This window comes from Mytilus galloprovincialis, chromosome 3, assembly GCF_965363235.1.
Source record: "Mytilus galloprovincialis chromosome 3, xbMytGall1.hap1.1, whole genome shotgun sequence".
NCBI classification, from domain to species: Eukaryota; Metazoa; Mollusca; class Bivalvia; order Mytilida; family Mytilidae; genus Mytilus; species Mytilus galloprovincialis.
In genome coordinates this window covers 49,482,635-49,495,467 of record NC_134840.1, presented here as the reverse complement: position 1 = coordinate 49,495,467, position 12,833 = coordinate 49,482,635, and the positions used below count along the sequence as shown (strand labels likewise).

At 31.5% G+C, this 12,833-nt stretch overlaps 1 protein-coding gene across 1 annotated transcript; it reads left to right on the top strand.

The window, feature by feature from the left end:
• Positions 1–1,026: 1,026 nt before the first annotated feature.
• Positions 1,027–12,687, top strand: LOC143066272 (beclin 1-associated autophagy-related key regulator-like). The gene is made up of 9 exons (XM_076239265.1): positions 1,027–1,235; positions 3,168–3,230; positions 3,825–3,867; positions 4,784–4,865; positions 7,770–8,004; positions 8,487–8,659; positions 9,509–9,659; positions 9,959–10,132; positions 11,417–12,687. The coding sequence occupies exons 1-9, from the start codon at positions 1,039–1,041 to the stop codon at positions 11,700–11,702; spliced, it is 1,404 nt and encodes a 467-aa protein (XP_076095380.1). The 5' UTR covers positions 1,027–1,038; the 3' UTR covers positions 11,703–12,687.
• Positions 12,688–12,833: the final 146 nt, after the last annotated feature.

Here is a 12,833-nt window from a genome sequence, read left to right as displayed (position 1 = left end):
GAAAGTGAAATAGTGAAATAATAATTCGCTTTTAGCAGCCAAAATAGTTCAATTTTGTCAAATTAAGCAAAGAAACATTGATATTTGCTAATTCACTTGCAAGTGAATCAGTCGACCTCATTAAATCCGTATTCATGTGAACTTCAGTTTAACCCCTAGCTAGAGATTGACAACGCATGCATTGTACGTGTAGTGGTTATTTTTAAAGAAAAAGAATGTCAACAATGAAAGTGAAACTACGGTAAACCATTTGATCACTTATTCGATCCATATGAAATCATTCTTATACGGTTGAAAACAACGAGAAACATATATGTTGAATCTATAAAATTAAATCAAACAGACCTATAAAAATCCAATTGCACGTGTTGGTTTAATCTTTTCATATCTTTATTTATGTTTACATCGCTTATATGGTCATCTGAGGTCAAATCGATAGTTAATTAGATGGCGTCTGTACTAAAATTCACACGAAACGAACCTACATATTATCTACCCCATGCGCTATAAACTGTCTCTTTTGGACTTTTAATAGTTTGGATAAATGTTTTACATTGTTATAAATCAAAAATGAGAATTTGAGTCAAATCGGTGACCATGGATTTGACAGCTAGTGCCCCTTTAAAAAAAATATTTGATTATGTACAGGTTGCATGTGGCTTCTTATGATTGTCCAAATATCGAAGCTTAGAAGTATTCGAATGAAGTTGGTGACCGTGTATTTAACCCGTGACATGAATATAGGTGTACTCGAATACTTGGTTGTTGTTTTTATACGTCGGGGGGGAGGGGGAACGACCAATACTATGACTAACTGGAAAAAGCAATAAAAACATTAAAAAATATGAATGTAGAGCAAAATTTTAAATAACTTAGTTAAACATTTGATCTAAAACAACTCATGTATCATGTTCATTTTTATTCACAAGAGAACAACCAAGTGCGTACCTGTCGCTATAAATTAGCACCACCCAACTTCGGAAGGTATCGGATCACAACATACATTTATAACTAAAAAGTGAAGAAGAGCCGAATGTGATGGAATCGTCGGGCACTGAAAGTGAAAATCTGGCACCTACTGAATTTTTATGTACTTCATCAATAGAAAGTTCCACTGGACTAACTGTAGCAGTAGAACGCTGTCCTTTATGTGATGGTACAAGACGAAAATATTATTGTCAATCATGTGTGAAGCAAGGACTCTTTATTCACTCAAAAGCCACTGTGTGTCAGAGGTATAAATTTGACTATAGTGTACTTGTTGACATGTACATTTTGTATATATGTTTTCCTTTATATTAATGTACAAGATCATTACACATTCGGGTTGAAGCAAAATAGTCAAATATTTTGTTAATGTGTATGAAATATTGAATCCATTGCCATTGGTAATATCAAAGGGCAGCCCTTTATATATTCCTAAACATCAGGAAGTTACATATCACTATCAGATCGGAAGGGGTTGTGAAACAGCTTAAACTCCTAGACCCAACAAAAGCAAACGGTCCAGATGAAAAATCAACTAGAATCTTGAAAGTAATCTTCAGTATCCTGAAGTTTTGTTGTATAACTGAAGAAGAAGAAGAGGCACTAGAATCGTTGAACAGTCCTATAACATTGGAGAAGTTCCGAAAGATTGGTGACAAGCCATCTACAAAAAGGAGGACAGAAGTCAAGCAGTAAACTACCGCCCTGTATTGTTAACCACAATATGTTGTAAAGTCATGTCAAATGCTCAATATTCATAACAACATGTATTAATTTAATAATGATTCTGGTGTTTCTGTCAACCTGTTCTTCCAAAGTCAATATTTGTCTGTTTTTATGCCCCCACAACTAAAACATGGTTGGCATATTGTTTTACCCCTGTCCATCCTCCCTTTCATTCCGTTATGGATATATATATAGTTATTCCACATAACTCCTCCTAAAGTTTGGATGCTTGGAAGTTTTCACTTTGCTATCTGTTTGTACATGTACATATAACAGGCTATTATTTGAACTTGGAATTATTTTTTATTATGGAATTTGCTTGATTTCTTGTTATTGAAATTTTCAATAAATTCCACGTTTATTCTGTACTGAAATGTTCTGTGCTGCGCACAACACTTTCTATTACAAAGAAAATAGTATTTTTCAATAGAATGTACTGTGCCGCGCACAACACTATCTAACCAAAATACATTGTATGGAAAGTGTTATTAACTGCTCAAAAGATGATAATACCAAATATTACATGGAATTTATCAAAAATTTTAAACACAAGAAATTATGCAAATTCCATAATTAAAAATAATTCCAAGTTCAAATAATAGCCTGTTATATATTGAAGGTGTGCATGCGGTCATCCAGGGTTTTGATTTTTATTAATATTTGCTCTTTTGGGAGATAGTTGAACCTTTGTCATTTTTTGGAGTATTTACTTGCATAAGAGGAGCGTTTCCAGATAAATCCTCCTATAGTTTAAATGCTAGGAAGTTTTCCCTCTGCTGACTGTTTGTACATTTGTACATACAATGTATATGTAGTCAATTTTTTTTTTATTTATTGTCATTTTTTATTTATGCATAATGTAACACTTTCTTAAACACAGCCATTTCAGCCTTTATTTAAGAGAGAATATTGTCTTAAACCCTTTGGTCATATTTTAATTTTATTGAAATACAAATTATGATTTTTGGCTACAATGTTGCAGCCTTCATGGATTATTATAAAGTGTCTTCCCTTCTGCAAAATTTGATCACTATTTCAGGTGATGCTAAGGACATGCTATAGATGGCAAGTGTTACAATTTTAGAGAAAACTATGAATGAATAGGACTTTTTTTTTACTTTTGACATCCATAAGTTATAAGATTGATGTGGACCTACATGTATGCATCTTGATATAGTCCTGGAGGTAATTTTTGGAAAAGAAGCAAACCTTAGATCTGGACAAATCTGAAAATATAATACAACCATAAAATTACAATAAGGCAGCTATTTATGGATATGCTTGCATATTATCTTGTAAAGGTCTATTACAAGATGTAACAAATGGCCTTTGCGCTTTAATGTTTTCACAGGAATTATGTTTATCAGCTGACATAAACTTGATAAATTTTTATTTTCAATTAGCTTTGATTTTTAATATCTCATTATATATTAATTATTATGTATTTTTTTCAGATACACTGAATTACTATATAAACTTGATTTTACAAAGATTGAGAGAGATAAAACCCTTGAAAAGTAAGTGTTTACAACAACTTTACCTTCACCAATGGCAATACCACTGATGATACATGTATCTTTATAGTTTATACATGTTAAAAGTCTTTCTTCATTCTATTTAGAGATGTTTTCTTCATTCTATTTAGAGATGTTTAGTTATTGACAGCTGGGTTCACGCTCACTCATGTGACAGCACACTCTATTGTTGATATGAAGAATAGCAATAAAGAAGAAATCTATCTATCTTTGGGTCATCACTGTTACCATGGTTACTAAAAATGGTAACATTTGGAAAAAGTAAATTTCCTCAAATGTTACACTAAATATATACAAAACAGAACATATGAAAGTATGGCATTTATTTTTATTTTCTATCAAAAATGATGTGTGAGTTAGCAGAGCATCTGTCATACACATGATTCTGGCAGGAGTCAAAATCTCCTGCTTTCCAGACCCTCTGTTGTCCCGCCAGTTAGAAATCGAAATCTTCCGCTTTTTGAAAATTTCAACCTCGAAACTTCTAATGATGATGATGATGATCTGTAGGCATTGTCAACTTTACACATGTTTAACTAATGAATTTGTCTTTATGTGTGGATTTTCTTGTTTTAGATGTCAGGAAAAAGTAGAACCTATTCTTCAAACAGATATAAGGGTAAGTAATATATTCTAATGGATATAATGTCCACTCCTGTGTAATTATTTGCTGTATTAGCCAATGTTAATCGTAAGAACAGTTTTTTTATCCAGTGAAATGTACTCTTGAAAGATAAATAAAATAACAAATAATATAGCTATGGCACAAGCCCCTTTACAGCAGCTCTAACATCATTTTAATTGTTTGTAAATTATTCTTCTGTCTATAGGTACCAATATATTAGATATTTAATAGATTTTTAAAATCTTTTGTTTTTTGTTTATTTTTTATGAGCCTGTTTTACTGAATGCATTATGTTATACCATTGGCATTGTCTGTCCGTCCATTTTCTACAAGTTTGACAATATCTCAAAAAGTCGTTAACCAATTTGCATGAAACTTTGATGAATTGTTTATTTCTATTTTAGTGAGCTCCCTTTTGATTTTTGATAAATACTAGATTTTACATATCCGAGTTATGAGATTTTATTCATAAAAAACATTGAAAAGGGGGGTTTTCCAGTATTCTGTCAATAATTCGGAAATGCTTTGAGCAGTTTATAAAATTTTTTGAAAGTGGTGACTTATTTATATCTAACAGAAATAACATCCCTTTAGTTATGATATGGATGAAGGAGTTATTGAACTTCATTCTTATTCTAAAACATACTAGTAAATGCCAAAGAGCATGAAGAAAAAGAAAAAAAATTACACCAAACTACAAAAAGATTAAATATTTTTTACACAAAACAGCAGAAATTAAAAAATTGCAATTCCATCATCCATGTAACACTCACATTCATAAACTATGTTTAAGATGCATGTTCAATGTATGTCAGAGACTCAGAGCATCCTGTTAATTTAGATGCTCCTATAGTTTTCACATTTGCATTGTACTGGAGCATGTTAAATGTAATTTTTGCTATTCCTTCAGCTTCAAGAAATAAATGAATGTCATAGAAAGATAGACTTGCTAAAAATAGCTTTACAAACTGCCAAAGAAAAGATTGTCAAAGGTAAGATACATTACGGGTGGTAGTAATGCCTTATACCATCAGGCTTCAAATGGTACTTTTTCGGCTACCGTTAGCTTCAAATTAGTTAAAATTTTACTGTGATTCGTCAAAATATTCCTTTCCTTATTCGTCAGAGGTCTCAAATTATTACCCTACGATTCCAGAGGCGGATAAGGGTAATTCCTGCTTTTGGCGATCAACTACAAAAAAAATCCATGCAGGTGACAAAACAATCTAATTAAAAACCGATCTCTCATCGCTCCCGTTTTCTGATATGTCGCATGGGAGATCTAACGAAACCCGCTTTTAGGTCACATGTGAGTGACCTCGTAGGTGTGTCTTTTTGGACCAATGAAATTGAGTCTTCCACGATCTTGAAAGTTTATTGTAAGGTTAAGGGATGTAACTCATTTTATTTACAACGAAATCGTCAGTCAAAATAATTCATAAACTTTTTTGATTGGCTTATTAATAGGTCGTCAACTCATTTGCATATCATTATAAATACAACCTTCTGGTTCACTCACATGTGACCTCAAAGCGGGTTTCGTTAGATCTCCCACGTGACATATCAGAAAATGGGAGCGGTGAGAGATCGGTTTTTAATTAGATTGGTGACAAAATACATCTATGCATGGTAAATGCATATAAACACTAAAATTAAAAACCACATGATATATGTAAAAGAAACAAAAAGCAGAAAATATTTTATACAGAAACTCAAAAATACTTTTTGACAAATTTTAATGTCAAAATCCAATACAATGTGACAGCTGAGAACAGTATATCTAACAATATATATGTTCCTGGTCACAGTATAAATTTTCTTTATCAGTGATAAATGTTGATAATACATGTAAGATGCTTTTAAAGTGTAAACATATTACTGCAATTTTGAAGGGGTATTTTTTTCTCTATATTATATAATACCTATATCATGTGATATATAGGTGGCGTTCTTTGGGCCACTCTACCCCCTCCTGTTTGATAACTTTGAAACGGATGAGATCCCCACATCTCAACCATATAGATTCAATTATGGGACTATATAACAAATCAAATGAAAAATAGGGGAGTTCCTGGGGTCACCCCACCCCTCCTGTTTGGGAACTTTGAAACAGTCAGGATCCCCACCCCTAAACCATATCTATTCAAGTATGGGACAATATAACTAATCAAATGAAACATAGGGGGAGTCCCTGGGGTTAACCTACCCCCTCCTGTTTGGGAACTTTGAAACAGTCAAGATCCCCACCCCTATACCATACATTCAAGTATGGGACAATATAATAAATCAAATAAAATATAGGGGAAGTCCCTGTGGTCACTGTTCACCCTCCTTTTTGGTATTGATGAACATATTATTCATTTTGCACCATTCTACAACTTTGCATAAATCTTCTTGAACATCATCATGTTAATTTTCTTATTTTCCCGGATTTATGAACAGTAGTATCCTCAGCATACAAGTCTGTTTTACAATTTTTAATGCAAAGTATTTAAGTATGGGACAATATAAAAAATCAAATAAATATAAGGGGAGTCCCTAGAGTCACCCACCCCTCCTGTTTTAGAATTTGAAAACGGTTGAGATCTCAACCCCTAAACCATATATATTCATGTATGGGACAATATAACAAATCATTTACATTAACTATGGGCAGGTCAGTCAGACCTCACCATTAATCCCTGTAGTAGTGAACATTTGTCTGATTTGCGTCTCATAACAGAACACAAACTCAGTTTTCTTTCAGGGATACCAGTTTATTCATACTATTACATGTTTGTACTTAGTCAACTTGTACTACTAACAGTCAACTCAAACCAACTTTAACTACCAACTAGAACAACTGCAATCATTACGAACTTGTACCACTGCAGACTCACCATAAAAAATATACATTGATATATGCATTGCTTTTGAAACCTTGATAACATATAAATTATTTGCCTTAATAATTAATTCATTAGATAAACAATAATGTAAAATATATGAATGTTTAATGTTGAAGCAACATTGCCACAATTTTCATAATTACGTTTGCCTTGGTGTTTGGTTAACTGCCTTCAGCGCTTACAGTGCTTTGATTACTATTATTTGTCATGAAGGTACTTCCATTACAACCCTCATTAAGTATTAGTATTTTACTAATCAGAATTTTTTTTTCATACATTTGATTAATCTTGACGTAGCTATATCAGTGTAGCTTTTTGATAATAATTGAAAATGTAACTTATCCAATTCAAGATAATGTAAATTCAGAAATTATTACGTTGTTTAAATAATTGCGAAAAAATGCAACAGGGTTATCATCCGATAATTAAAACTCACATCTTGAAATTTTTTATATGAATCAAACAGGATTCTTCTGAATAAATCAAAATTTAATTCGCATTATAGTCTAAAATGACAAAATCGCAATAATTTACATTCATGGAAAATTACATGGAAATAAAAAAAAAAAAAAAAATTTTTTTTTTGATTTGTTCTGATAGTAATATGTTGATTTAGGCTTGTAAAAACATTTTCTGTTGATTCTAATGCACCTATATGCTGTGATTATACATCAGTTCATAAGGGATGTCAAATTGTCACTAGTATTGCATGTTTGAAGAGTATGGAAAAATGTCATCTATAAAATTACATTGTCATAGCTTTAGTACACTGTTATAACAACATTAAAGGCAATTAACTTCGTTGTTGTGTTAATGGACTACAGATTCAAAACAATGTTGATTTCTACAAAGTGCCTTGTAACCAGAACAAGAAAAAATGTATTTAGTATAATATGTAAGGTTATGATTAAAAATGTACAAAAAACAAATCACCAAGAACAGCATGAACATCTTCAAAGTTATATTTTTTCTAATTCCTAATTTATACATTTTTTTTTTCATTTTCAGATAAACAGCAGTTAGAAAACATGAGAAGAATCAATTCAAATAAAAGTGTCAAATCAAAAACTCATAAAGAAAAGAAAATTCTTATTCAGAAATTTATAAAACAAAAATATCAGGATATAAGTGATAAGAATGAAAATATAAAGTTCCAAGTAAATACATTGGCAGACATCCGACTGTTTCATATAGCTGTTTTACAGAAATATATTTTTTCTGTTGAAGAAGTTACCCTACCAAGGTAAGTACAAACATAGTACATGTGTACTGAATAATGGCAGTGATGACAGTAATGTTACATAGGAATTTATCATTTCAAATTAAATGTCAAATATAAATTCAAAAACATGTCAATAACATGAATTCCAAATGAGGAAATCATTTGAGTCATTAAGGTCAATAATCTATTTCTATGCACACATTGTCACTTGTAAATATGGGATAATTGACTGGAAGCACATGTAAGTGAAGAATGGAATTAAGTTAAAAATAAAGAAACAAGAAAAACACATGAATAAATTAGATGTAACCGTAACAGATTAAAGGAATGAAATAAAGAACTTGAAGAACTAGTTATAGGTACAATCACCAAACATGAATTGTAAAAACACAGAAAGGTTGATATCTATCCCACACAGCTCATGTATCTTTGATGATTGTTTGTAATCTAATTCCATAATGTTGATTATTTACAATTTCAGTCCTATTTTGTTTTCATTTCAGTGCTTTGGAAGCCAACATGGCAGTTAGTACAGTGAGTGCTATTAGAGATGCAAGTCATATGACATACATAAGTGGAAAATGGGCATATACAAATAGTCTGGAAGATGGCAATTACCGTATAATTGTACCAACTTTACCTAGTAGTGGAGATTATTCATCTTATAATTTATGGGGTAGGTTCCATACTGTTTTTCTATATCATTTAAGCTTCATGATATAGTAAACATGATAATTATGTTTCCCTTTGACAAAGGAAGACATAAAGTTTTATAGTTGTGTTTCTTCTTTTTATTCTTCTGGATTTTTTTTAAACAAAACCTTGTTTGGAAAAAGATCTGTTATTTATTTGGAGATGTACTGCAGGCTGGCGGCTTCTTAACAGTGTCTGTGTAATTACTCATGAACCTTTTAACCAAAGCTTTTCAAGTTGTAATATGTTGTTACTGATGACAAAAATTAAGGTCTAGATCAATTTTAATGATTTTCACTTTTACCGTTCAGGACTTATGGTTCTTGAAAGATTAAAAAATAGTGTTTCTAGTTGTGTCCATGCTTTAACTTGTGAACCATTCAACTAAACCTTTAAAATTTTAATATGTTGTTACTAATTACAAAATAGAGGTCAAGTTTAACATTAATGATTGTCACTTTTAGGGTTCAGGAGTTATGGTCCTAGTGATATTGAAAAATGCCAGGACACTGTCACTCAGACTTCTTTAATCAAACAAAATGATTCTCTATTATAAACATTAGAAATGTATAAAACAAATTTGAATATTCCTATTAGATTGTCAAGTGCCTTGTGTTATGAAATATCATTCTATAGATACATCTATTGGTTTCCTAATTGGTTCATTGTATTTGTAGCTATTGATACAATTTTATAATTTAGTTTTTAATGCAGTATGAAGGCCAATCAAAGTGATGTTCCACAATAATTATCCCTTTTCTACCCTTATTAGGTCACAACAAGCTTTATACATATTTTGTTTCGTAGTTCCATTTTGTCTTTTTTATTTAAGTTGCTACTAGCAGAGAAAATGGTGGAAATCCAGACAACAGTTTACAGAATCCAGGTCACACTATAAGTGGAGGTTTATCATTAACAAGTCAACTCCTAGCTGTATTATCTTACATTCTTGATGTGAATTTACCATGGAAACAAAATTACAGGCAAGTTTTGAGTCATGTTGCTTGCAGCATTTACTGATGGATTATGGTTTTCCAGATAAGTCCCTTCAAAGTTAAAGTTGGTTTTCTTTTATTATTAACCTTTTAAAGTCTTTAACCGATAAATGGTCTTTGTTTTTTCTCAGTGAATATAACATTGAAATAACTTTTAGACAACAGCAATGGCATTCAAGACACAAGGTTCCCTTACTTATTTTAAACAAATATATGTTTGGATGCATTAAAAAAAAGCATACTTTTAAAATACACACATTGTTATTTGTTATTTCTTTCATTTACAGTGTGTTTTGTGGTGGTGAAATGACAGAAAAGCATTTTAAGAATGATGTGGCAAGATTAAACCAGAATATTTTATACCTGTGTTTTTCACAAGGTGTTCAGGAATATCATCAGTTAGATACAAAGAATACTTTACAAAATATACTCTACTTATTACAGTGTCCTACCTTTGGCAGGTAAGAATAATTGAAGAGCTTAGAAAAATTATTCATTCAAACAACTTTGTCTTGTAAAACATAAAAATAAAGTAAAAGATGTAAGATTTTTTTTAGTACCTTGATGTAAAAAATCCTGACATTCGTCTATCATTTATAAGCAGGATTCCCCCTGGTGTTTTCAATTCTTTGCTTTTTGACAACAGAATAAACTTGTGGTAAAAAATGATAACTTTTTTGGAAAAACATTGGCAAAAGATTTATATTGGTTTGAATTTTTATTGCCCACCTAGGGGCATTATGTTTTTCGTTCCGTGCATCCATATGTTCATCTGTCTATCCATTTTCAGGTTAAAGTTTTTGGTCAAGGTAGTTTTGATGAAGTTGAAGTCCTCTCAACTTGAAACTTAGAACACATGTTCCCTATGATATGATCTTTCAAATTTTAATATCAAACTAGAGTTTTGATCCCAATTTCAAGGTCCACTGAACATAAAAAATGATAAGGCAAGTGAGGCATCCGTGTACTATGGATACAGTCTTGTTTAATATCTGTTAAAATTCATTCACAACTTGTTTCATTATGTGCTATTAAGTGGTGTAGGTTGACATATGTATGGTTAAGAACTTGAGACATTTTACTATTGAAGACCTAGTGTTGATTTCTTGTTGTCTGTTTTGTGTTGTTTGGGTTGCTGTCTCATTTACTTATACCCAAGATGTCCTTTATTTGTTAAGAATGGATTTAAGCAAAACAACCGTACTATATAGTGTAGTACCGTAAGCCTTTCATTACTAAGTCTCTTAATTTGAGTATTTTTGATACAATTTAATAGGCTGGCAGCAATTTTTGGGACACCTGTATATAGTTGAATCTTTTTTTACCTGTATCTCCACTGAGATCACTTAAATTATTGTTGTCAAATTTTCACAGCAAAATTTTTTTTTACCAAGATTTGATTTCCTTATTTTTAGTGCCAAACTTGTTCCAACTGTGGTCTCTGATTCTGATCCACCATTGAAATCAAGGAGATCAATATTTTCCCCTTATCTTATAAATGAACCACACTGCTGACCTTTTAGTTTTAGTGCATTTTTTAACATGCACATTAACCTTGTATTTCACTGTCAATCAAAAGAACAAATAACAGCTGCAGTTCTAGTTGTGATATCAAGTATGTCATGTTGTTGGTTAAGTTGCAAATCCTACAAATGGACATGCATTAAAGTGATTATATAAAATTACACACATCAAACTGTTTTCTATTAACCTAATTCACTTAGATAATGTTTTCTCTCTTGTAGAAGTATACCAGTATTAATAAATGAAGAACTCTTACATTCGTTTGAGGAGGTAACTGTTACAGAGGAATGTAAATCTTTAGCGAACCATGACAATGATCAGGATGGAGAATGGGAACAGGTCAACGAAGATCTAGCGGATATGGAAATACCTTCACGAGCATTTTATAGTATGACATCAGATGTTCCGTCAATGATGTACACAGGAAGACAATCAGAATCGGCCATTGGCATTGTTTCTTCTGCAGCTGCTTCAGTTTTTTCTATATTTAAGTCCAATAAGAGATAATATTTATTTGTTTTAAACAAGTCTTTTATAATGCAATGGAAAGTGTGCATGCATCCAGACCTCATCATTTTAATTTCTAATTTTCCCCCAAAAAAATTATCAGTATATATTATGAGGTGTCTGTCTTGTGTCCTTTCTTGTCTCTTTGTTTCTTGATTCCCTTGAAAAATTTGAATTATTCACAAAATCTTACTTACACAATGTATATTTGAACATCCTATTACATTTCTTCATTGGAATCATTTTTGTCTCCCCTTTATGGAATCACAGAAGCAAGACTACATTATGCTGTTTCTGGCGGCTTAAGTGTCAACAATTTATTAAATAGTTATTATGGTCGGATTATAAAGAACCACTAGTGGTAGATCAATGATATATGGTATGCAGTTGTATTAGCATTGGCACATCCAATTGCCCTGCAGATATGTTTTGCCCCCACCCCCTCCCCCAGCTTTCTCAGTCATTAATTGTTTACTTTGAACAGTTTGAATGTTAAAATTTATGATTAAATCAATTTAAGAAAAACCACTTATGAATAGTACTTGTGTTCGCAAGTCTTCTTTTCAATGGAGATCATTTTGCCCCTCCCCTGATCATTGTTCATTGTCTTTGAAACTTTTACATTGTTTAAAAGTTAAAGTGTGGGTTAAGGTCAATTGAAAAAAAGACCAAACACTTCTATTCAACATATAGACCATGTTTATATTAATATAAAGTTTAGTGTAGATGCATTACTTTAAAGCAATGTGGCATGTACTGTGAAAATATTTGTAGTTGATGGCACCAATTTTTCTTGGTTTAAACAAAAGTTGCATGTTTATGGATTTGTAATAACATGGATTTCTGGTGCCTTTTTTTTTTGTGTATCACAACCATGAGGGACAAAAAATGTTGAATAATTCATTTGTGTATCATGATTAGTGCATGTGTATTTATGACCTTGTGATTAGTGAGTCATTGCAAAATAAATGTTAATTTTCTCTAACTTACTTGTCTTTTATTACTTGCAATATTTGTCAGATTCTTAGCTCACCAGACATGTAGGGACAATTGAGCTATTACCATCACTTATATTTTAGCCTCCAATCATCAATGTCTATTAACGTATGAAAAGTATTTAGTTTGAATATT

Bases quoted from the DNA above. Each gene is read 5' to 3' on its own strand.
- LOC143066272 (XM_076239265.1), top strand. From the start codon at position 1,039: ATGGAATCGTCGGGCACTGAAAGTGAAAATCTGGCACCTACTGAATTT. The intron at 1,236-3,167 runs GTATAAATTTGA...TATTTTTTTCAG, and splicing joins AAAGCCACTGTGTGTCAGAG to ATACACTGAATTACTATATA. The intron at 9,660-9,958 runs GCAAGTTTTGAG...TTTCATTTACAG, and splicing joins CCATGGAAACAAAATTACAG to TGTGTTTTGTGGTGGTGAAA.